Source organism: Colletes latitarsis, chromosome 14 (assembly GCF_051014445.1).
Source record: "Colletes latitarsis isolate SP2378_abdomen chromosome 14, iyColLati1, whole genome shotgun sequence".
NCBI lineage: Eukaryota > Metazoa > Arthropoda > Insecta > Hymenoptera > Colletidae > Colletes > Colletes latitarsis.
The window spans coordinates 25,127,412-25,151,601 of NC_135147.1; the positions used below are offsets into that span (position 1 = coordinate 25,127,412).

At 44.8% G+C, this 24,190-nt stretch overlaps 1 protein-coding gene across 5 annotated transcripts; it reads left to right on the forward strand.

The window, feature by feature from the left end:
* Nucleotides 1–3,484: 3,484 nt before the first annotated feature.
* Dhit (regulator of G protein signaling double hit) lies at nucleotides 3,485–23,154 on the forward strand. 5 transcript variants are annotated; one of them, XM_076781130.1, is made up of 6 exons: nucleotides 3,485–5,452; nucleotides 12,063–12,382; nucleotides 13,834–13,842; nucleotides 16,058–16,442; nucleotides 17,329–17,545; nucleotides 17,621–23,154. In XM_076781130.1, exons 1-6 carry the CDS (start codon nucleotides 5,444–5,446, stop codon nucleotides 17,635–17,637), a joined length of 957 nt encoding a protein of 318 aa, XP_076637245.1. In that variant the 5' UTR covers nucleotides 3,485–5,443; the 3' UTR covers nucleotides 17,638–23,154. The 5 variants fall into 5 exon arrangements, with proteins under 5 accessions (XP_076637245.1, XP_076637244.1, XP_076637246.1 ...); XM_076781129.1 differs by having other exon boundaries at nucleotides 3,490–5,452; nucleotides 17,329–23,154; XM_076781131.1 differs by lacking the exon at nucleotides 13,834–13,842 and having other exon boundaries at nucleotides 3,490–5,452; nucleotides 17,329–23,154.
* Nucleotides 23,155–24,190: the final 1,036 nt, after the last annotated feature.

Genomic DNA, 24,190 nt, shown 5'->3' on the forward strand with positions numbered 1-24,190 from the left:
ATTATTCATCTAACCCCATCATTAAAGTTTAAATTATAGAATTCCAACAGAAAACACCTAAGCTTTAATTTCTTTTTGCAATTAATTGAAAAGATAAGTAAATGCAAGAATAATAGAAAATTAAATTAGGAAGAATTGAGTTTCAACGAGTCGAGCTGTGAGTCGATATTGAGTTTTTCGAGGCTTTCTATTTATAGGAAAATTCGATATCTGGGGCGAAGGATCGATCATTGTTACACGAAACGCGTGAGAATTGTCTTTTCTTCGATTCTCTTTCACCAAAGTTTCAGGTTTCGATTAGTCATTCGTCGTATCTCGCGATGATTCACAAGGTAGAATATGAAGGACTAAAACGAGAGACCGATCTACCGTGAAATTACAAACCTTCGATTATGAGTGACAATATTAATGGGTTGGTCGCTGCTGAAAGGCTGTCTAATTCCAAGTAACAAAGAATCGTATTGTTCTCTCGTGCTAGGGTTCGTCGTGGAAATTCCACAGGAGGGCTTATGGCGTCGCAATTGTGTTTCTCTAAGAATTGCAGGTAACTGCATTGCCAAATGAAAAGGAAACGACGCTTGTTTCCTCGTCGGCATTTTCGTTCTGCTCACTGAGCTTGATCTGGACGAAACCAGGTGCCAGCAGCTCCGATTCGAAATGATCGACGCAACTTTATCATGCAAGTCGTGGTCGATCATACAAATAAAATTCCATCTTTCCGGAATTGAAAAATGAACTTAAATCCAATTGCACAGTTTTGGAATTTTTGTCTGTTAGTTCGTTTCGGGTTATTAAACCACCACTATTTTATTATTTATATAACAAGCGAACAAGATAGGCTATTTATCATTGCACATTTGCACGAGGGATTATTTTGTGCAATTTTTATTCAATTATCTTCATTACACGAATATTTTTTTTAAATACACCAATTTTTAACTGTTACGCTCTTTCTGCGCGTCGTTGTATTCGACCAACGCATATTACTATCCATACTACCATCATTTAAGCCCTACGTTAATAGATTACGAAGGAGGTGCGACAACCATTTATTAAAAGATAAATACGGCCGTAAGAACTGGAGGTTTCGAATGCCTTCGGCGAGAGCAAACGCTTTGCAATATCGTCCGCGTCGGTTGCAGATATTTCGCACGTGTCTGCACAGGTACACAGTTTGCTATAAATAAATGAAAGGCAAGTACATCCTAAGGACGGTAAGGGCAGCCAGCGTTGCGTAAAAGATGACGCATACCGACGTACGGGCGTGCGTAAACGCGCAGGAAAATTTATGGAACGCGTGTAAGTTCCTTGTGACGATAAAAGGGCGCGTAAAATTGGGAGGATCGATCGAACGGCGCTTTTAGCGGACCGTGTAATAAATGTAAGGCACGTTTAAGTAATTAAAAAAACCTGGCAACGTCGTTACAGAACGGCTCCCGCTATTAATTAGAACGCATCGAATTTTTTCGCTTTTATTAGTCGAAGCTTCAACCAGAGGGGAAGGATAATTAATTCTCGTTTCTTTGATTCCAAAATTTGCATATTTCGTTATATCAAATTAGGAAAAATAAATTTCAAATCTTATTTCGATATAATTTATTACTAACGTTTAGATTTTTCTGATAAACCACGCTTGAAGATATTAACCAACACTCATACTGACCCATACACGGAGAATTTTTGTTTTCAGTGACATATTTATTTGTTCCTTTTATTCGTTGTTTTCTATTTGGAAATCTTCGGGAAATGAAAAGACGAAACGTGGTTGGAGAGGAAAGTGTCTCGAGATCGAAATTTTCAGGAACGATAAGAGTAACCTTATCGACACGTCAAGGCTCGACGTCATACTGTGTTGCACGTGGTACGAGTCATTGCTTATTATTCTCACGCAGATCACGAGGAATACTATTGCGCGTGAACCACGCGAGAAACGGCACCTGTTACCGTTCTCTGTAGCAAAACATCCTCTATTTACTAAATGCAAATATTCCTGCAAGTATACTGTACATAGAAAAAAGAACAACAGTAGCCTTGTTATGAGTTACGAAAGTTTTAGAAATAGGAAATCGCGTTAACACAGCGAATGTTCTTCTAAATACCATTTGAGTTATGTAGATCATTTATTCTAATAATTAAAAATCTGTGTGTTTATGATTTCCCTATGATTCCTACTATTTTTAACCAATACGAGTAATTTTAGAAGACAATTTTACCCCTCTCTTGTTGACATGTCGGGACAACGAAATTAGTGAAACGGAGATATTCTGTTAGCGAATTAATTATTTATTTATAGGAAACGGTCTGTATACTATGTGAAGACTCGACGTAGATCGAAACGTCATCGTGTCACGTAAATAATTACACTCGAACAAAATCCGTTTCGCTAATTTTGTTTCAACGTATTAACGTAGGGAGGAAATTGTCTTCTAAAATTACTCGTTTTGGTTAAAAATAGTAGGAATCACAGACGGATTATTCAATAAAGAGTCTAATACTTGATTACTGGACAACCAGTAATGTTTTTACTGTATAAAGTCGCAAAATTACTGTATTATATACATTGTTGGTAAACTGGATAATCTTGCAGTCGGAAGTAAAAGGTTAAAAAACAATTCTCTAAGAGATGGAAATGTTATGCAGGACTTGTTGCTTGAGCTGCTTGTTCCCAGATTTAAATCCGTTGGATTTTTATTTTTAGGGCACTTAAAAACATTTGTTTACTCGGCACCCATTGCCAGCGTTGAAATACTTCGGCAACGCACAGGAAAAGATTACCAACAAATCCGATGGAATACCTAGAAATATAATAGAGCATAACGCGTAGGTTGAAAGTAGCCGTTTGGAGCACGAAATGCATAAATTTCTTATGGAATAAAATAAATCTAATGAACAAAGTAACATCGATCGAGAGAATTATAAATTCGATCCTTCCTGACCACCCTCCAATCTGAAAAAATATGATAAAACCTTAGCAAAACGCGTAAACAAAATGACCTACTAACAATGCATGGACACACCTATTTTCCAATTGCCAACACCTGGGTTGATACCGTTGGGGATTTAGAGGGATGTAAATCGAAAATTAAATTAAATTTGAGTTATTGAAAATAAAATGGCGACGTTAACTTTGCGTTAAGATTAAGGGGCGAACATTATTTTAATAAACCAGCCTGTACGGACCCAACGGCGAAAAAGAACTAATCTCTGAAGCAGAGAGGACGGGTGTAAACAAAATAACATCGATCGAGGATATCTTGGCAAGATGGAGGGTACCGTTGGCCAGCAACGAAGACGCGAGACCCAACAACGCGTAAAACCTCGCGAAAATCATCGACGTATCGTCTCATTGACGCTCGCCGTCTTTCTCTCGCGTACCGATGTTCCCGGCGTCTCTGTTCGTCGGAGACGTCGAGCGTCCATCGGCGGGTCGTTCGCACGCAGGATCGCGAAGCATGGCGGGCATCGGTCGCCTGGGCTGCGCGGGCGTCGGCGTGGTCGTTTCACGGCGGCGTTGGCGGCGCGGCGGGTAGGTTCGCGTCGCGGCGCCTCGCGTCAGCGTCGCTGGGACCGTCGACGGAGGCCAACAGTGGTGGCCAACGCATCGCGCGAGCCGCGTAAATCCGCCATATTGGCCGCGAGAGCACGGCTCTCCGCCGCAACGAGAGATCGGTCGGTGATCGAAGGGGGTTGGGGAACGAGGGCGTAACAGGGTCGTGTTGCGTGAACCCCTGGCGAGCCGGGCGACGGGGGTGGCGGAAGGGAACAACGTCCCAAGACGCGGCTCGCGGAGATACGCCTCGAAACGTTTACCAAACAGTCCGTGTGACAGGGGGTGACAGGGGGTGACAGAGAGGGATAGGGGGAGAGAGAGAGACGGAGCGAAGAGGGGGGCGAAGGAAGTGTGCGACAGTGATTCGGGGGTTCGAAAGGTGTCCAGTGAAACGGAGAAGAGTGTCGAGATAGGTGGCTTCGACCTTGCTCTACATTCCTCCGGTCCGAGCGAAAGACTTGTAAAAGATCGAGTGGATCGTCGGTATCCGAGAGATTCTCGAGGTCCCTCGAGGAGCGTCGATCGGTGGTTTTCCGCGAACGGTTCCTCGAGCAACGGAATCGGACTCTCGGTGTCCAAGCGTGACAGCGGGGCTCGTCTCTCCCTCTGGTCTCTGCCAATCAATAACCGAGCGCTCCGAGTCGCTCGCGGTCGGTTCTCTGCCCCCCGCTGCCCCTCACGGTGGTCTCGATCCGTCGCGTCGGATCGTCGGGCGGAAAAATCGTCCAGATGCGTTGAAAGAGGTCCGCGGGCATTACGCGCGATGCTCACCGGTTTCACTCTTCCGTCCGACTCGTTGCGCTCCTCTCTTCTTCCCTCTTCCTGATCCGCTCCCCTCGGTGCCGCGGTTCCGTTCCAGCCGCCCTTCTAGGCGTCCGACCGCCTCCCACCGCGGGTCAAACCGACGGAGGGAACGCGCCGCGACGTCGAGCCAGAGGCGGCGGTAGCGGCGCTCTAGCCAGCCGCGCCAGCGCCCTGCGGCGGCTTCAAACGTACACGAACCTATTTATACGACGTCGAGCGTCGCCGTGAACGACGCAGCGAGAGCAGCGCCGGTGCTGGGCCGCCCACGCCGAGCAACAAGCCCCGAGGGAAGCGAGCCGACGGGGGCAGCCAGGAGACACCCCGATCGACGCGGAGGTTCGCTGGCCCTGATCGATGGACGCCCAGGAGCCGGACATCCCGATGGGACTGGATCACCGCGACGGGTGTCGGGAGAGCGCCGCGAGCGGTGCCCACCCATAGGGGACGCCATTGAGAGCCTCGCCACCGTCTTGTCCTCTGATCCGGGTGCTGCTGCTGATCCACCCTCCCGCGTACCGTTTTTCCGTAATCGCGATCCGATCCGCGGCTGGCTGCCGATCGGTGGATGGGACCGGGTCGCCACGGTCCGCTCGGCAATCGTTGAAGTCGTGGCCTGCTGGTAATCGTGGAAGGCCAACGGCGTGAAAGCTCGCGGAGCTTTCGGGCCTGGACGTACCGGGAGGCGGGAAATGGCTGGCGGCGTATGATGCGCGAGACGAATCGTCTGGCTGGACCTCGACGCGCCGATTCGAGTCGGTTCGAGACGAAGAAGACGAGACGGTCGTCCTAGCCTGGGGTATTTTACGCGAGTGGGTTCCTGCTGGTGTGCGTATGTGTCCGTCCGTGAGTGCGTGAAGAGTTCGGTAGTATCGAGGTGCTGGAAGAATGCAGCCGCGTTTGGGCGAGGCCCGCAGAGGCCTTGGTCCCGTCTACGGACCGGGATAAAGCCGATACCGCGGGAAGGATCCTCCGGGTGAACTGACTGGTCACGGGTGACCGACGGCCGACGTTTCGCGTACACCGTCCCGGTGAGCCCAAGGTGCACAGAACGCGGGAAGCGAGCTGGACTCGCTTTCGGGCGCATGGAACATGATAGAGGTGAGGCGTATGCGATTATCGATCGATCAGAGCCACCGGAGTCCGTCGGCCGAGAAGACTCGCGGGAGATGCCCTGGACGCGCGAGACGATCGCTCTAAACCTCTTCGTCTCTCATTTTCACTTATCTTTCAAATATCGAGAATGGCCAAATTTTTAGCTGGACAGAATACACATCGTACTTTCGTCTCGGAAAGTTTCAAATTTTCGGTATTTTTATCATTTTTTAACAATTGTAAGAAACAAATTTTTTTTTTGGAAGTAGGAGGGAAAAATATATTACTTGCGAAAGGGAAAGGACACAGTACGAAGTGTAACGATACCATAACAGGTGACAATATAGACGAAATGCGTAACTATAATTTGCGGAAGGTGAAAGTAATATGGTCGAAAGAATGAAGAAGGTGACAAAGTAACCGAAAATATACATTTCCAGTAATGGCAGAACCACGTGGTGATCCAATCGTCATAAGTACTAATTGATCTTTTTGTAAAATGGCCTGTTCCTACTTTTAAAAAGACTCGTATGGCCTCCTAGAGTACCATATTTTTAAAATCATTTTCATTACAAACTAAATTTAAAGAGTGCCGCAGATTTTTTATCGAATTGATATCCACTGTAACAAGCTGTTCGAAAGTATTGTACAATATCCACTCTCTGGTGTGTCTAACAGTATGTTTTGGATCGTTGTCCTGCTAAAAATAATTTGCACACTCATGCCCAGTTTAACATCGTTTTCTAGCAAATTACTCCGTAACTCGTCGATATAGTTTAAGATTGTCATGTACAGTCGACGTTCCGAGAAATTCTACATAGACAAACGTACAAGAAAACACGATAGTGGAAAAATTCGTCACAGTTGTTGTCGTGAATGGAAGCATTATATTATTGAAAGATAAAATTTTCTATGAAATTTTCCTCTTGAAATGCCAACTTCCTTTGATAAGTTTAGATAAACTGCAGAGGATATTTTTCCAGATAGGATAACAATTTCCTCTACTCTGTACGACGAAATGCATCCTGAGACACCTTGCACTGTCGATTTTAATATCACTACCACTATTATACTCTGTTTTCCAAAGACTTTACGTGTTAAATTATTTATAGTATCTATCGACAAACGTCACTGGTCACGAAAAACGTACGTGACGTTTATTGTTTGAACAAAATAATTATTTTATGTTAAAAAATAATCATCTTGATGTCCAAGAATATTATAATAATATACTGCATGACTGAGGAGGTTAACACGTGTTCTTGATAACATTGACTATGTTTGTTTATGCTAGCCTTACTTATGTAGGGTAATTTTCTTGCAACACGACCATATTTTCCCGACGCATGCAATCTTCTTCCAATCGTTTGCACAGATGGTGCATCTTTGCTTCCTTCTTTTTAACTTCGCCCATATTTTAAGTTCTGATGAATGTGCATCGAACGTAGAAATGTTTGGAGTCCTTGTATCTATACGGATAGTTACTATTTTCAAAATGAAATCCTAACCCAAAATAGATAACCTATTTCTTGGATATAGATCGTTGGGCCTGAAATTATATTTTTCAATTGTCGCTCGATAAATTAAGATTCTGAAACACGATATTTTCTGGGACACTACTAGAACGTTGCTTCGTTAACATTGGGGAATACCGAATACGTGGAGCCGGGTAAAGACTCGACTCAACAGCTGGAAGGCATCGGTAAACCGTGAATTCGGGTTGGCCGCTGGCTAGCCTGTTGATCCAACCAGGATTTATATTCGGCCATGGACGGAATCGTTGCCTCTGACACGCGCCGAAGCCAGGAACCGTTTCGCGATCTATGGACGCATACTAAGCAATTTATAAATTAAAATTACTATTTTAAATATTCGATCATTCGTCAAAGATTCCACTAACATTTCCCCACATTTTTCGAGCCATAAAAAGTATCGAAATAAAATCAATTAACATGGTCTAACATGGTTTATCATCCACGAAGTTACAAAGTGCAATTGCACGTTTTCTTTCAAGCCCTAACCGTGGTACTTTCAGCTATAGAAAAATTGAAGGGAAAAATGTCTAGAAATACTGTCGACACGGAAATCGAACTAATTTCGCGTCAACCAGCGAGCCAAGGTAAACAAATAAAGCGGGTCTCCGCTCGACTGACACAATACGCGCGAAGTGTGGCTCGACGAATTTAGGAAGCCGCATTCCTCATGCCGTGCACGTGCTCTCCAATTGAGCAACGCGTCGACGGGGTCGATCCACCGACGCGCCCGCGTCGATAACGAGCCGCGTCGCGGCGCTTCGAGGGATATTCGAACGTTTAAAGTTTAACGGCGGCTGAACCGCGACACGCGCATCAACAAGTGTCCGAGACGCATTGCATAATTAGAACAAGTGCCACGACTCGAAACACGCATCTATGCACAAGGTGCATCCAACAAAATCTTATTGTTTACATCCAGACAGGGAGCACAAACTTTAACTTCGTTTATTGGAGACGTTAAACTTCTGCCTTTGGGGACTAGCAGTATCGAAAGATATGATCAATCCTTTTTGTTGGATTTTCTATCGCAAATCGTAGTGATAATCATTCGAAATGGGTGTTCTAGCGTAGATTTCGATGATGTTAATATACAGGGTGTTCGACCACCCCTGGGAAAAATTGCAATGGGAGATTCTAGAGGCCAAAATAGGACAAAAATCAAGAATACCAATTTGTTGATGGAGGCTTCGTTAAAAAGTTGTTAACGTTTAAAGTTCCGCCCGTATTGAATTTTTTTCTCGAAATTGCGCAAGATTTCGGGGGTAGGTCTATTGACCAAAAATGATCGTAATTGAGCCCCCTAGCTAAAAATAATTTTTTTAGAAGGATTTGAAATTTTTTTTTTTGTCGAAAAATTTAGGCACCTACGCCCTGTCGATTTTTCTTAAAAATTCGTTCTCGATTTTTAATAATTTTGTTTGACACCCTACAGAAAAGTTATCTAATACTTTTTTGTAGGTGCCCATGAGCTCTACTTCAGAAAAAAGTTTCATTGAAATATATTCACTATTGTAGGAGTTATGGCTGTTTGAAAATTGGACCATTTTTATGGAGTTTTTTTCATTTTGCGGGGTCAAGGACCAACTTTTCGAGTATTTTTGCGATTTGTACATATTCTCCACCAAAATACGCGTAGTTTGCTTTTTTAAACATCAAAATCGTCCAATCCGTTCAGAAGTTATGACGTTTTAAAGATTCGCATGAAATTTTCGGGCAACGTTTCTGGCCTCACATCAGATTTTTGGTAAGGAATTTTTTTCTCGAAAGTGCGTAGGATTTCGGGGGTATGTGTAATAACAAAAAATGATTGTAATTGAACCCTGCAACTAAAAATAATTTTTTTAGAACGATTTGAAATTTTTTAATAACTTTTTAATGAAACTTCCGTCAACAAATTAGTATTCTTGATTTTCGTCTTATTTTAGCCTCGAAAATCTCCCATTAAAATTTTTCCCAGGTGTGGCCGAACACCCTGTATGTTGGGATCAAATTTTGATTAACTTTGACAGTAGTCCCTCGAACGATACCAGAATTTGAGCTGTGGATGTACCCCGCGTAGTTGAAACTCTGCTTAATAAATTCATATAATAGATTCAATAAATTGTAGATAAAAATTATTAGTCATTCGCTAGACATTTGGATTCTTCGTAAGAGTATAAAACTGTATAGTTGATTTATTCTTCACACCTGGTGCTCCCCGTAATACCAGTGACATCAAAACGATGCAAATGGTCGCGACATTAATTTTGTAACGCGCGTAATTCCGAGTTGAAAATATTTTTCTATCCCCTCCCTTTCTTCGAAGAATGTAAACACTGTGCGAATGCACTTTTGGGCAACGTTCCAACGATTAGGTGATTCAGTATCCCGAGATCCCCGACCATTTTGTATCTGTTACGCTTCCCGTATCGTTTGAAACGTGTGTAAATATTATTTTGTTAAATGTTAAATGGTTCCTCTTCCCCAACTCTCGTCTTCCTCTTCCGTTACGACCAGTGTAAATATTTCTAACTCCGCGGGGCGTGAATTTAATAACCCTGTTATTACCGAGAACATTAAAAATATTGACACTTGCTGACAATTTCAATAATAAAGTGAATTCCAAGGATTTCTTTCCTTAATCATTATTTATTAATGATGAATTTTATTAAATTAGTCACTGATTACTGTCTGTACCTCAACCGTTGCCAAAAATTACCTTATATGAAATTCTTAATCCCCTCGATATCGACTTCTATTTTCGCCGCTCTAACGAATCAACTTTCCGTTCGTCGAAGATCTTTCTATCGATCGCCACGATCTTCTATCTTGAACCACGCACGTGGATCCCAGCGAAAGTCTGTTGTTTATCAGTCGCTGCCCACAGCCCGTATTAGCGACTGTGAAGCATGGTCGTTATCGTGCGAAACCGTTCGTGGAGCAGATCATCGATGTACACCGTGGCGTAAAAATAAAGCGGCCTCCGAGTGGGAGTGAGAAAGGCTGTGCAAGCGCAGAGCTTTGCTCATTGGAGCCGCGATCCACGAGGTTCCTTTGCTGGCTACTCGCTGGATTTTAACGGTCTGATAATCACACAATGAATAGAAATTATCAGTTTTCCCTACCTCGGGCGTGGACAAAATTTCTATCTAAATAAAAACTGATTCGGGGAATACTCGAGAAGCTTAAGAATCGATCAAATTTTTAAATTATACAAAGAATCAATTGATAGATTCTTCTTCGAAGTACGAAATAAAGTTCATAAAATAGAGGTTTAATATTTGAATGATTGTCTGAGATACGATTTAAGCTGGGATGGTGCAGAAGTTGCAAAAGAAACGAAAGGAATTCTGCTTTGAAAGAAAATGAGGGGCGAGGCTTGATATCTAACTGGATCATTTCCCACCTTCCTTTGACAATTAAAAACATTGTCCCCTTTGTGAGCACGCGAACAGTAAATTTCTTTGGCGAGTCTTGCATTCGGTTATCGTTGTTTTCGCGCTAACTTTGAAAATACGAGTGGATCGATAGATGCAACCGAGCACGACGACAATGGTATCCAAACTAATTGGCTGCCTTTTGAAAGCTTATGTGTCAATTATCGTACGGTCAGCTTGTTTCAATTAAAGCTTAACGACTGTGTCGTGCTTCCGCGTGTGAATCCGACTGTGATGTTTTTCAGGTGTTCGAATAATCTCAGAATTGGTCCAGTTTCGCTGCTGGATAAACCCCACTCGCGTTCCAATTTTACTGAAAACTCTGTTCCGGCTCTCTGTAGTCGATCCCAATTTGGCGCGACCGAAACAAAGTGGGAAATTAGAGGATTCGAACGAACAAAGAGGATTGAACGAATATAGCAGAAAGTTCCATTGGCTATTTTTAAAATTTGATAAAGATAAATTTTGTTATTTTATCATTTTAACTGACGCGAGGTAGAAAATTCGAATGGACAAAGAGAATTGAAATATAGCAGGGAATTACATTGGTTATTTTTATATTTTATAAAGTGAACATTACTTTACAGTGGACTGAGTTTGAATTATTTGTAAATCTAAAAATTTTAACCATAGTTTATTCTTGGCTTTACTTGTCATCAGATTACCCCATCGTCAATTTCGCATTCTTCGATCACATTATCGAGTCGAACTCCTCCACAAGATACCTTCCACTTGAAAACCCTCCAGAAGACAATATCTAACCCTCTCAGCACCCTTGTAGAAGACAGCTTCCACGCGCAACTTGAATACTACCACTTCAGAAAGATTTAACGCTTCGTTCCAAGTAAGAGACTGTCTGCATCTAGCTAATTACTTCATCTTCGCAAAAGGACTCCTCTGTTTCAGAGCAGTTTAACCAGTTTCGATTATTGCATCACTAATATCGTCTCTTCAAGATACCTACCTACCACAATGTCAATTAATGTTCTTCATCGCAATCTAACTTGGATACGTCTCTGTTCCCTACTGCTTTACCTGTTTTGGATCAAATATTCGAACGCCCACCTGGAGTCTCAATAGAATACCAAAAACAACTCCCTCTTGGCCTCTAGAACCTAACACCCACTCAGAACCAATTCAGGAAACGACTCCTGCTAGGCTCTAAGCTCTGTCAAATCAGGACTTAATACGTCTCTCCAAATGAATCACCTTCGTCCCAAATCATCCACTTTTCTCATCATCTGAATGTCTCTTGGCTTATCCTCAACATCCTACACAATTTCGATCGCTTTCCAGGATTTTCCTCACCATGGATGCCTAGAGATGCATCCTAGAGATGTTTCTCAAACTCTGACTCTTTTTGGAAGACCTTTTTGGTCTTCTCCCATTTAGAATCAACTCTAGAACCAAGCACCCATACAGAGCCCCTAAATCGAACGACTCCTCGCAGTCTTTCTCTCTATTTTGATCGTTATGTCACGGTGCGCCAGTTCGGGGGAGAATCTCCGGATCGCGTCACGAAAATCTCAGCCGTCGACAAGGTTAAGGTCGAGCACAGAGCGTCGGCCACGGCCTCGGTGACTCGGTTGCGCTTATTTTTAGCCGACGGTCGGCGGTTTCCGTGCGGAGCTGGCCGGCTCACCAAACACGAGATATCGTTTGCAGATGTCGAGCGGAATCGGTGCAACTGCAATGGGGATCGGCGTTAGTCACGGGACAGGCGGCAGCGAGGGTGTCGCCGGTGGTTGCCGGCTACGCGCCCAGAGCCAAGGCCAGGCGTCCGGGTCCTCGTCGCAGCACAGCAATCCTCAGCAGTCCGTGCAGCAGCAGCAACAGCAGCAACAGCAGCTGCAGCAACAGCAGCAGCAGCAGCCGTCGTCGCAGCAGCAGCCGCAGCAGCAGCAACGCCAGGGCTCCGGGATCATGGGCCGCTCGAAGAAGGACAACTGTTGCCTGTGCTGGTGCTGGTGCTGTAGTTGCTCGTGGTATTATCGTTCCTCTCTATTTCCGGCCAGAGTCGGGCAGAATCTTTGCTTCGAACAAACTATTACGTACGGCTGCTCCAAGATACGAATCTTTTTATCCGTCATTCGTCAAGACGACGCTAGGTCAGTGTTTCTTGAACTTAAGAAACATTCCAACTTGGGTTAAAAAGATGATCACCCTGAATTGTCTGGGATTTCTTTTAATGTTTTATCAGTTTTTATGCGAGATGAAACGATACGATAAATAAGAAATTTTAGCTATATTAAACTTTGATAATTTGGTGATTTATTTTTGGTAAAGGATCGCAAGGAACACCGAATGACGGATAAGAATGCTACCTTTTTGCTACGGGTGTAAAAGATCCAAGTCATGTTTCGCTTTTCTGGATTAAAGTAGATTAATATTTTCTATGCAGATGATGCCCGTCTCTGGTTTCTACCTGTGTGTCCTCGCGTCGACGAAATTTGCGCGATTTGGGGGTGGGTCGGGGGTAGCGACGAGGGTTTGTTCCGGCTCCTTTGATTTCATCGTGAAATTTGGTTGTTAGAGAAAGATTTCTGTTTTCGATGATAGTGGTGCATTTTGGGTTGGTTATTAAATTAATTGTAGAATCTTGGATGAAACAATGGTACCTCGGGGTTGAAAAGAAAGCATTGTTCTTAACCCCCAATTGTATAGTATAACCAAATAGGAAAATCGATGTAGAAGTATTTATATTACGACGTTTTAATAACATGGTACAGCTTCTTTCGGTAGGAAGTTCTCAGAGTTCTTCCAAATACTTCGATACACTATCAACTACTTCACTTTTGTTTTAGGTCTTTCTGTTATATTCTTAAGGAAATAGTTTCTCTGATACTTGTAAAACGATTCTCATAGATTTTTAGTACCTTCTGTGAGACTAATCAATTATTTTGCTAATAATTCTATGAAATTTCATGCATAACGCGTCTCCTCGCAACAATATCGAAACAGTTCCTGAACAATAACACCGAGCTCCGCAAATTTCGTCTGGACGATTTCATATTTCACTCCGTATTCAGAACGTTGAACATTTCCACGCTTCGAAACTCCGTTCTTTCTCTCGCGACGATACGTTCTGGATACCGGAAGCTCTTCAAAGACAACGGACAATTGCGACGATGAAACGTCGGTACGTGAAAAAGGAAGAAAAAAAACGAGAACGACTGAAACTCGACGATCGAGATTCGATTTGCGAAAAAAAAAAAAAAAAATGGCGGAACTTCGGAGCGCGAACGATCGATCCTCGGTAACCGTCTGGCGATAACTCGTATATCCTGCCGCGTGACAAGCCATTATCGCCGCGTTTCGCAATATAATCGTCGGTGGAACGATGTCAGTCCATTGTCTTTAAACGGAGCTACGACCTATTTTACCGTCGAGCAGCCGTACCTACGTACACTCTTTCTCTGTTTCATGCCGCACGCAGGAATAAATGGTAAGCAGGCCACGCGGCTGGACTCGTTAAAGCTGTTCGCGTCGTTACGCGGTGCAGGCTTGCCTAAAGACGAGCTCGATTAAGTTCGAGCCACGTTTAGGTTAATTAACGCTTTGACGGCCGCTGTCACGTGTACGTGACTTCGTTAGCCAGCAGTTATCGACCGATGTCGCGTACACTGATCCTCCAATGTATTCGATCGTGCATCCGGTGCAACCAACGTTCATTTTTATTCCAACAGAGCGTTAAACGTCGAGACGCTAAACTTTCCGTTTAGAAAGGAGCTAGAAAGGCTCAGGGGCCGACGGTATCAAATTTTTTCCAGAACTTTCTAGTCACTTGTATATTATTTATTTCAATCGAAGTGATAGTTCTCTGGGGAGTACGAACACTTTCGTGACGGACTGTACATAGGCGTCTCCCTCCTCCTTGATGTAATTCAAATCCCAACGATTATCTGTTGGAATGCATATCACCGGGTATCATAATCATTTTCTGATAGTTGCATCACCCAACTCGAATGGAACCGAAGAAATGTCTCCGATGAAAGGACGAAAAATAGTTTTCTGTTACGGATAAACTGCACTATTTGCACGCAACTTTTAAAAATTTTCTGAGTATTCCAAGACGTTCCACCCCTTTGGCAAACTTAAAATACCTCTTCGATAACATCCACCTTTTTCGTGCGATGCACCCTCTCGTTTTGATATTTTTAGTTATCCGTTATTCGAGTAAAATTTTGTTCGTCTCTGCGGTCGGGTCGATAACTTGCGAGGCAAGTTCGTGGTCGAAAAACCCTACGGATGGACGACACGTGTCCCACCCTCGGGTGAAATCTGGCCGCGCGACGGAGGGAGAACGATCCTAGGCCAGGGTCTATCTGCTTATAATAACCGTGCGGCTTTCTCTGGTCCGTTCCGGCGTTATCGGGCAGGTCGACTGTTCGCGGAACGAAACGAGGAAGTTGGCAGGAAATAATGGACGCCAGGGCTGGAGACGCGGAGGAAAGCGAACTCCGCGCGGCTCCTTTATTTTCGCCCCGTTCCGCGCCGTGCGAACGTGTTTCAGTTTATCGCTCCGGAGCATTGTAGCGTGCCTCTTCTCCGACAACGCGTCAAACGAGGGCTTGCTCTTTGTCCTGTTCTCGCTCTTTCTTTTCTTTCTCTTTTTTTTTTCTCTCATTTTCTATTCCCCGTCGTTTGTCGCGTCTCGCAAAGGCCGCGTCGTCGTCGTCGCGATAAGAAGGGTTGCTGCTCGGAACGCGTTTCCGGGATCCCCGTTCACGAACGAGTTGGATAATTTTGCAGCACACGCGGTCGTAGTTGTGAAAAGTACGCTATCGAGACGGTGGACGGTGCCCGAGGTAGCGATCGATTATTTATGTCGATGGAAAAGAACGACTGGCAGTAATTTGTAGCTGGACTCGTAAGTAACTTTCGAACGAACGACTCGTCGTTATCTTGTTGGACAAATTGTGTTAAAATTAGTAGATTCCGAGAGTAGTGAGAACGTATTGACTGACGAAATTTTATTATTAACACTAGATTTATGGAACCCGTTAATTTATAAATTTATAATGTTTGTAAATCTAGTGTTAAGGTGAATCGTAACAATTTAAATGTGTATATTTGTTTCGTAACTATATGTCTTGCCAGGGTAGAAATAATAGGGAGATAATTTTGTAACATGGACAATTACAATAGAAGAAGTATATTTTGGATACGGTGAGCAGTGTCTTCGACAGTGATTATTTATTTCGGTGTTTTCGTAATTCTTCGAAAGCTTATATTGTCGAGCAAACGTTTCGTAATTATCTTGATCGACGAATATAAATTTAACTAGTGCATTCCGGGCAGGATAGAAAGAGAATAAGTTTATACATATTTTTTCTTCGAACGACTTTGAATACGAAAAGTCCAGGTATACCTCCCTTATCTTGAGCACCTTCACTATCTCCAACGCTTTGTACGATACAAAGAAATTTTGAAGAAAAGGTTCGATTTTAGAGGGTTTGTAATCTGACAAATTGCTGAGAGTTTGTTTCGTGGTCATTGCGTAGCTATGAAGTCTAAGAAAATACTAATTGGGGTTGACTATCGACCTCGCGCGAAATCCTCCCCCAAAACCTAACCTTCCCATACCCCTTCCTTAAGTAAAACAGAACAAACGGGCGTAAACTGAATGATAAAAAGGAAAAATGCGACTGAATCCACAGTTTGGCGGCGGTGGGTGGCAACTCGACGGGTGCAGGTGGCGCTGGTGACCAGGGCAAGAAGAAGGGCAACGCGAGCGGCAGTGGCGACCACGGGAGCGGCGTGGGTATCGGCGGGGAGCTGTCCGGCACGGGGAACGGCACCAACGGCAACATGGAATGCAGCCTGGAGGAGGTTAGGTCTTGGGGCTCGTCCTTCGACAAGCTGATGAGGAGCACAGCGGGTCGCGAGCACTTCAGGGAGTTCCTCGTCAGCGAGTACAGCGAAGAAAACATTGCCTTCTGGCTGGCGTGCGAGCAGCTGAAGCGCGAGACCAATCCGGAGAGGATCGAGGAGTCGGCGCGCTTCATCTACGAGGAGTACATATCCATACTCTCGCCGAAGGAAGTGAGTCCTGGTCGGATCTAGAAGAGCTCGAAGCTAACGAAAAATCGCGAAAAGAACTACCAAAGACGATGCTACGGTCTTGTCTTATATTGGGTTTGGTTTCGGTCTTTGAGAATTTCTCAATTAACAACGATTTTCAGTTCGTCTTTCAATGACATTTTACATTTAATTCGAGCAAAATAATTTGTCGTTAAAGAGATCTGTTAGACGAGTGGGCGTAGTCTTGGAACTTGAAGAAATCGGAGTTTCGTTCTAAGACAGTGTCTATAGTCGGGACAAGGTTGATTGATCGCCCAAGGCCACTTATCTAGTCGTGAAACGCGTCGGTCACAACCCCTTCTATTACGCAATGGCGGCTTGTCTCTTTCATTGAGAGACAGAGAGCACGTGCACGTAGGTTTGCGCCGAAGATATGACATACAGAGTAACAAGATAGCTAGACGATACGGTGGGGATAATCCCTGCGTGGCCTTGACCGAGCGATTGATTAAGTCCTGACTGCAGAGCGGAATGCCATCGATAATACACGCTTATTTATGCCATGCATTGCCTAGGTCCGAACTGTATAATATAAGGAACATCCGCGCATGAAATACGTTTTTTATTATCTATCACGAAAACTCTGATCGCTTCATTTAAATTTTATCGAGAGATATTATCTCCTGATCTCCAATATACCCCATAAATTCTTTAATCGCCTCTCCGGTATTCGTTTCGATATTCGTCTCCGACCCGTTTTATGAAGGACTAACCCCTACAATACTAGATAAGACTATTAATAACACGAGCAGTATTCTATTTTACAAGCTGTTGATAATTAATCGAGGGGGTGACGTTCGAGACGGATGTACTAAAAAGACAATTGTCAAACGTCTGTTGGTTTCAGGTGAGCCTGGACTCGCGTGTGCGCGAAATAGTGAACCGCAACATGGTGCATGCGACGCCGCACACCTTCGACGAGGCCCAGCTGCAGATCTATACCCTGATGCACCGTGACTCGTACCCTCGTTACGTGAACAGCGAATCCTACCGGCGGGTGGCCAGACTCGGCAGCAGACCGCCCAGCCCGACCAACGACGAGCACGGCACGGGCAAATCGAAGGGTAAGAAAGGAACGACGTAATCGCGCGTCGATGCAACGGGGTGGCAGCGGACCAACATACCCTCCGTCTCTTCAGCGGGCAGCCCGGCGTAAAACGGGGCCCGCGACGCTGTCAACGCTGGCCGATGACGGGACCCAGGGGGCATCGGCGACCGGAGAAGTCGGGCACGGGCGTCGAAACGCTCAGACCTCTCCCATCGACCATCTACATCGGATAATCTCGCGATGAGATCCCCCGTCGCTCGGGGATCTCGACGAAACTTCTCGAAGCGGCTCGCTTTTCCGCGCGACGCCATATTGGGGCCACGTGACCGCGCTCGCCGGCAGGCAGCGCACGCGCACGAACTCGACGACGGACCGAACTAACAAGAGAACAGATCGAACGGAGAGCAACCGAACGAAGAAACGCAGAACAGAAACGGGGGCGAAAGAAATAGCGAAATAAAACGATTAAAAAGATAAGAAACGAACGTAAACGAAAACGTTAAACGTGGCGCGATCGCGTGGATCATTACTGACTCTTCCTTCCAGGACACTCTTTGGTACGCTCGTTCACGCGACACGGTGGATCGAAGATCGGGACACACGCGGATCGGTCGGGGATGACGTTCATCTTTCGAGGAAGTTCCTAAAGTTCATCGTCCGAAGGTGTACCGCGACTGATCGACGCCGATGATCTCTCTCTTTCTCCTTGCTCGACGCGAAACGCTGCGTCTGCTCTCTCCCGCTCGAGCACTTCTCTCTCTGTCACTGTTTTGCTTTCTATCCCTCCGCTTCACGCCTTCTCCCTCTTCTCGCACTCTTCTACTGTACCCCTTTCGTCGCACGCGTTGGAGGAGGTCTTTTCCACGAAAGTGATCGAGCATCATTGCGAACGGGATTCGAGAAAATACCTAAGTTCATCGACGATCTTTCGGTCAATTCGAGCAATCCTTTTATTAAGAGATCTGAATTTGAATCTGATTTTATTCAGAACCTTTGGATCGTCTTCGATAATCCATTCAATAACATCTAAGATTGTTAGACAGTCTTATTGTATTATCTACCAACCTCTGTCAAATTATTTCATATATTCACTGTTAAAAACAATTTTGGATATTCTTTCCCCTACCGCTGAAGATGCCCCAAAACGGAGGTTGCTCGAATCGTCCGAAAAATTAACTTTCTAAACCTATTTAATTTTAATAATCATATTTAAATTGTTCGAAATTTAAAACCCTTTCGATTCACCCTTCGTTTTTCCGTTGCACGTTCCTGTTTCGATCGAACAGATTTCATTTGCGATTGGAATTGTACGCGACGAGCTGAACGCAGAGTTCTCGGCGTAGGTGGCGCGTTTCGAAAAATGGCGCGCGAAACAGCGACCCGGAGCGCAGGAAGCAACGAACTTCGTCGATCGGATTAATCGTTCGAACGCGGAGCGACGGCCTCCGTTTCGCGAACGAGGCTCCCGCAAACGAAGAAATTCTTTTCCCGACGTTTCCTCGGCGACGAAATCGAAAGTCGACGGAACCTGAGAACGTCGCTGCGTTCGGGAGAGGGATTTCAATTTCGCCTGGTCTTATTTGTGACACCGTGGCGAGCAGGTGCAGGGACTTTCGCGCGCGAGGAGGTGCTTTGTTCGTTTCGTCACAATCGCGATTAACGCAACGGGACCACGAGAGGGGAGACGTAATTTATTAGCGTACGAGATGGAGTTTCGTTCGCGAAGCGATCGAGCACGTTGGGCAGCGAGTCTTTCTAACGAGAGAAGCGTCGATCGACTCCGAGACTAACGAAGTAAACTCTACGCCGTAAGAACGGACGCAGAATCCGAATCTTGCTATTGCTATTTTTACTATTTGTCATTTTTCACCGAAGGGAACGAGCCACGTTTATTTTCTTCCCTCAGGATAACGGGCGGGTACTTAATCGAGGATTCGCGATCCGTGCGATCGTAGAAGATCGAGCATAGTTCCGGAGTCGATCGAAGCTGTCGAGATTCTCTCGGAGACGCCGAACAATGGCGGGAATATTTGAACGGTCAAGTTCCGCGGACCGTGTACAGCGATAATGACTTCAAGTTCACGGACACGCGATTATCTCGCAACGTTCTCGGGGCGTCGATCGATTAATCGATCGAACCGTCGGCAACGCGACATCTCGCTCGTCTTTAATTCAACGGCGTTCGTTTAAATGTCCGAGTACTCGTATAGGCTTTCAATCGGCTGAATTTCATCGACGGTTCGCCGTAAATAGGTCTCCGCGTTATCAATTGCAGGCTGACCCAGACGCGGCACGCGTCTCGGCAACCTAATTAGCAATTGAAATTCACAATCAGCCGCCAATCATACCCTTGCACTCTGACTTTTCACCGATGCTCCCCATTTGGCGACCTTATTTTGTTTCTGCCTCCCGTCACGGAGCATAAAGCGTTCGAATTTTGTGCAACGATCCTCGGAATAATTGTTCGAGTAACGAAGAGATTCTTGCAAATTTTCATCAGACTGACAGCAACCCAATGGTAGATATCAGAGTGCAAGGATTGAACAGCTCGCATAAATTCAACGCATAGCCGAATCGAGACCCTGTGTAGCATCGATTAGAACGAAACCACCAGTTTTATACAACTCTCTCCTCGGGTGTATTGTAAAACAAAGGCATTTGACATTTTGAGTCTTGAAAGATACTTCGTAGACTAGAAACTGAACGCTCAGAACTGCTGAAGCATTAAAAACTGGTGGCTTCGACTCGCGCGTGAAACGAAAATTGAATTTTCAAAATTCCTCTCGTTCCTTCTCGTTCGACTGAGTGACGAAGAAAAATGGAAATGGACAGAGGAGACTCCCGACGACCTTTTTCGACGACGCCCACTGCGTCGCGACGCACGTTTCTTCGATTTTACGTGGATTTCGCGACGAAAGCAGGCCGTCATCACGACGCGTTTGATGAACGAAGAAAACCGTCGTCCCTGAAGGGCGTACACCTAGTTACTGCCAGCGAGACACACCAAAGGATCGAAACTCGAGTACTTCGACGACCAACAAAACGAACACGACGACGGAAACGGTGAAAACGATGATACGATCTAGTCAGCATCGCTCGAGAACGATGGCGTCGATGAAAGGAAAAGGCCTAAGCTTGAAACACTCGGAGCGCGAGTTCGGGACACTTCTGGGACTCGATCGGTCGCCATTTTGTCCGTACCGTATCGCGGGGACAAAGTTTCGGGGCGCGTTTTCGATCGAAATTATTACCGATTCATCCTTCGCGAGAAACTCTAATTCTAATGTTAATTATCGATGAAATTAATTACCGATGATTCGTTTTCGGATTGCACTTTTAATAGAAAATTTGTCTTCTAGTTTCCGAGACATGGAACTTGGCGTTTCTTGTATAAAATCGAACGAGCCTCGAAGTTTGTCCCCGATTCGACAGCATTTTCGCGCGGAACGTTTAAGTTGCTCGTTGCCGACGTCTCGTAGAAGAGATTCAGTATATCGCCACGTTCTATTGGAAGGTAATTCGTCCACCTTCGTTTCTACGCACCCGATCGTGGCGTTTGTTCGAATCGAACGCCACGTAACGTCCTTAATCGACCAAATTAGTGGACCTCGTTTAATGTTACCTCCGAAGAAGGCGAAGAAACGGCGCGATTCTTTCGTCTACAAACCGGAAACGATACGAATTTAAGCGTGCCTCGCGATCGTGCGTTGCGCACGCGCACACGGAACACACGCACACGACCAGTCACGTGATCAGGGGCTCCCCCGAACTGCACAGCTTTACCATTTACCAAAGAAACGAACAATGAAAGCTCATAGGTATGTACTTGATTTAATAGTTATAGTTGATTCGTCGACGATTGTTGCATACAGGGTGTTGAAAAAGAAGTGTTCTGATCTTGGAGGGCATTTAATAATCGTTGAACCGCGTAAAGTTATCTTGGTCGAAGCAGATTCGAAAATATTGACTGTCTCGTCGACCGAGCAATTTTTATCGAGTTCTGATATATTCCGAGTTCAAGTGTTTAAGGTTATGTGCCCTCTAACGGTGAATCCTTTTCTTTCGATAGCTTGCGTAACCTTAGTTAGCTAATTTAAACGATCATACTGTGATCTATCTTCTAAGCGAGCGTCGTAATTTATTGTTTATACGATTATTTCGTTTAAAGTAGTCTAAGTAATAATCCTACGGTTATAATTAGAGATTTCAGTTTCCGTTGCACCAAAGTCGATGGCGAACCATTCTCACCGTTCTTAAAATTAAGAAATCAAAAGAATCAAATGTCACACGGAGTACATTCTACGGTTCCTCGAGCTTCTCGATTACGCTTTACACCAAAAAAAAAAAGAGAAAAAATAAACGGGGGAGATTGAAATCGGTCCCTTGGCCACGCGGCTGCGCACAAAATCGCTCGAAACTCGTCGAATCGCCGACGCTTAGGGGAAAAGGATCGATCGATTCTCGCGGGATCGATCGACGAAGGAAAAGCGAAAACCGTCGGGCGAGCCGATCGCACAAGCGGAAAACCAAGTCGCACAGTCAGTCACAGCGTTTGGCTACTGCCCTGTAGATAATATTATAGATAGTTACACGACGACGATGGTGGATAAAACTAATTATACATGCAAATATATAAATATACATATATATATAAATATAAAGAAAAAAAAAAAGGAAGCAAGGAAAAACAAAAATATATATATATATTATAAGTATATATGAAATCACGTACATGTGCTGCATACGTTCGGCATAAGGGTGGCAGGGTGCGAATCGCGCGCGAGGGAGAGAGAAAGGGCGGGAGAGAGTGGGAGGGAGTGAGCGAAACGGTGAGAAAGAAGAGAGATCGGACAATTTTTCATTCGTTGATCCCACGTTCCATGCGAGGAGGCATTCGCGATCGAATTTGTCTCGACGAACACGAGGAGGCGTAGCACGCTTCGTCCCCCATCCCCGTTTCGTAGCTTTCCGCCACGAGTCGAAAGATCCGGAGTATCTTCTTCCAAAAGGACAGAAGGGAATGCATGTTTCGCCCGCGATCAATTTTTAAACTCGAGCTCCGAAGAAACGAGCGGCCACGCGTCGCGACAGGGGTTGTTCCGACCGACTGAATATTGAATTGAACTTGAGAATATTATTTTCTTACGTTTCATTTCTTCGTCCGACGCGAGTTCTTCGTCGCGACGCCCCTTACGGAGGGCGGAAAGAAACGACGCGGGGGTGGCGCGCGCCGCGTCGAGGCTAGAGAAACGAAACGCTGGCGTAAGTGAAGGGTGAAATTTGGTCGAGCGTCATCTTCACTAATAAACGCACAATTTTTCTGAACCTTCGATCCCCTGCTTCTTTCTTCCAGGCATTACCCCCCCCCCCCTTTTATAATCGTCGTTCGACCCAACGGCACGCGTTTTTGTATCTCCCGAACGACAATATTTATACGACACCGCGGACAACCCTTTTCGCCGCGAACGATTTTCGCGAACGCGGCAATCCGTTCCACGAGTTCCCGGCGAACACGTCGCCCGAAACTCGGACTCCTTCCCTGTTTTAAGTTCACGCTCTGCGGAATGGGACGATATGCAATAAGAGAGGGATGGAATGTGAGGGTTAATAAAGTGGTGAAAACGATTTACTTGGTCTTCAACTGTCTCTGTCACGGAATCGATCGACCGCGCCTCGAACAGCGGTTCAAAAACACTTTGGGGGACGATTCTCCCCCTAAACGATTAATTTCGTGGCAGGATTAACCGCTCAACTCACTTCTTTTAGAATAATGATTATTTATCCTTATAAAAATCCCTGTATTTCAGGAAATTTTTATTCCAAGTTACATTTCAGTTCTCGACGACGGGGGCCATTTCTTCGAGAATGACTGCAGTTTTCGCAACGAAATTGAAAACAGAGATAAGTCTGTTGGACGAAGGTAACAACCAAAGTGTCAGTATTACCATTATCGATATATTTTTTAAATCGACGTCCAAATTTTTATTCGTTAAAATACTCTGCTTTATAGTTCCAATCGCACTTTGAGTTTTTGCATTTATGAAAAAAGTGAATTGAGAGATTTTCGTCAGCCTTCGACGAGCGTTTGGCGCTGTACGGAAATGTTTTTTAATACTTTTTTGTAGGTGTCCACGAGCTCTACTTCTCGATAACGCTGGATTGCCTTTTTCAATCCCTAATTTAGTGAATAGTTCCTCAACTGACCGCCATCCAAGAGAAGAGGACGCTAAAATCACCTCCGAGTTTTCAGATCGGTATGGCAGTCGGAAAGCCCATAAGGTTTATGGTTTACTCGTATTGTTACCATCACTCGCAACGTTACCGACAGTCTATAAAAAGCTACCATAGCGTCTCTTATGGTAAGAGATGAAATCACAGAAATTCTGCTTTCTACCGAAATCGACTATGAGAATTAAAACTAAATCTAGCGAAAGTTATGATTCGAATCTGATCTGATCTGATGAAGAGGCTATATTTATACCAAACTATACGAGGAGGATCGCAGCCATCGGCTCATATTATTTACTATGTAATTAATTATAAAATAATTATATTGTACAGTTACGAACGATGTAATTAATTACATACTAAATAATAATCCCCAGGTCTCACCGCGTGGAGGTTGCTGCGAATGGAGACCCACCCTAGCCTCGCCCCAACC

Bases quoted from the DNA above. Each gene is read 5' to 3' on its own strand.
- Dhit (XM_076781129.1), top strand. The intron at 16,443-17,328 runs GTGAGTCCTGGT...TGTTGGTTTCAG, and splicing joins CCATACTCTCGCCGAAGGAA to GTGAGCCTGGACTCGCGTGT.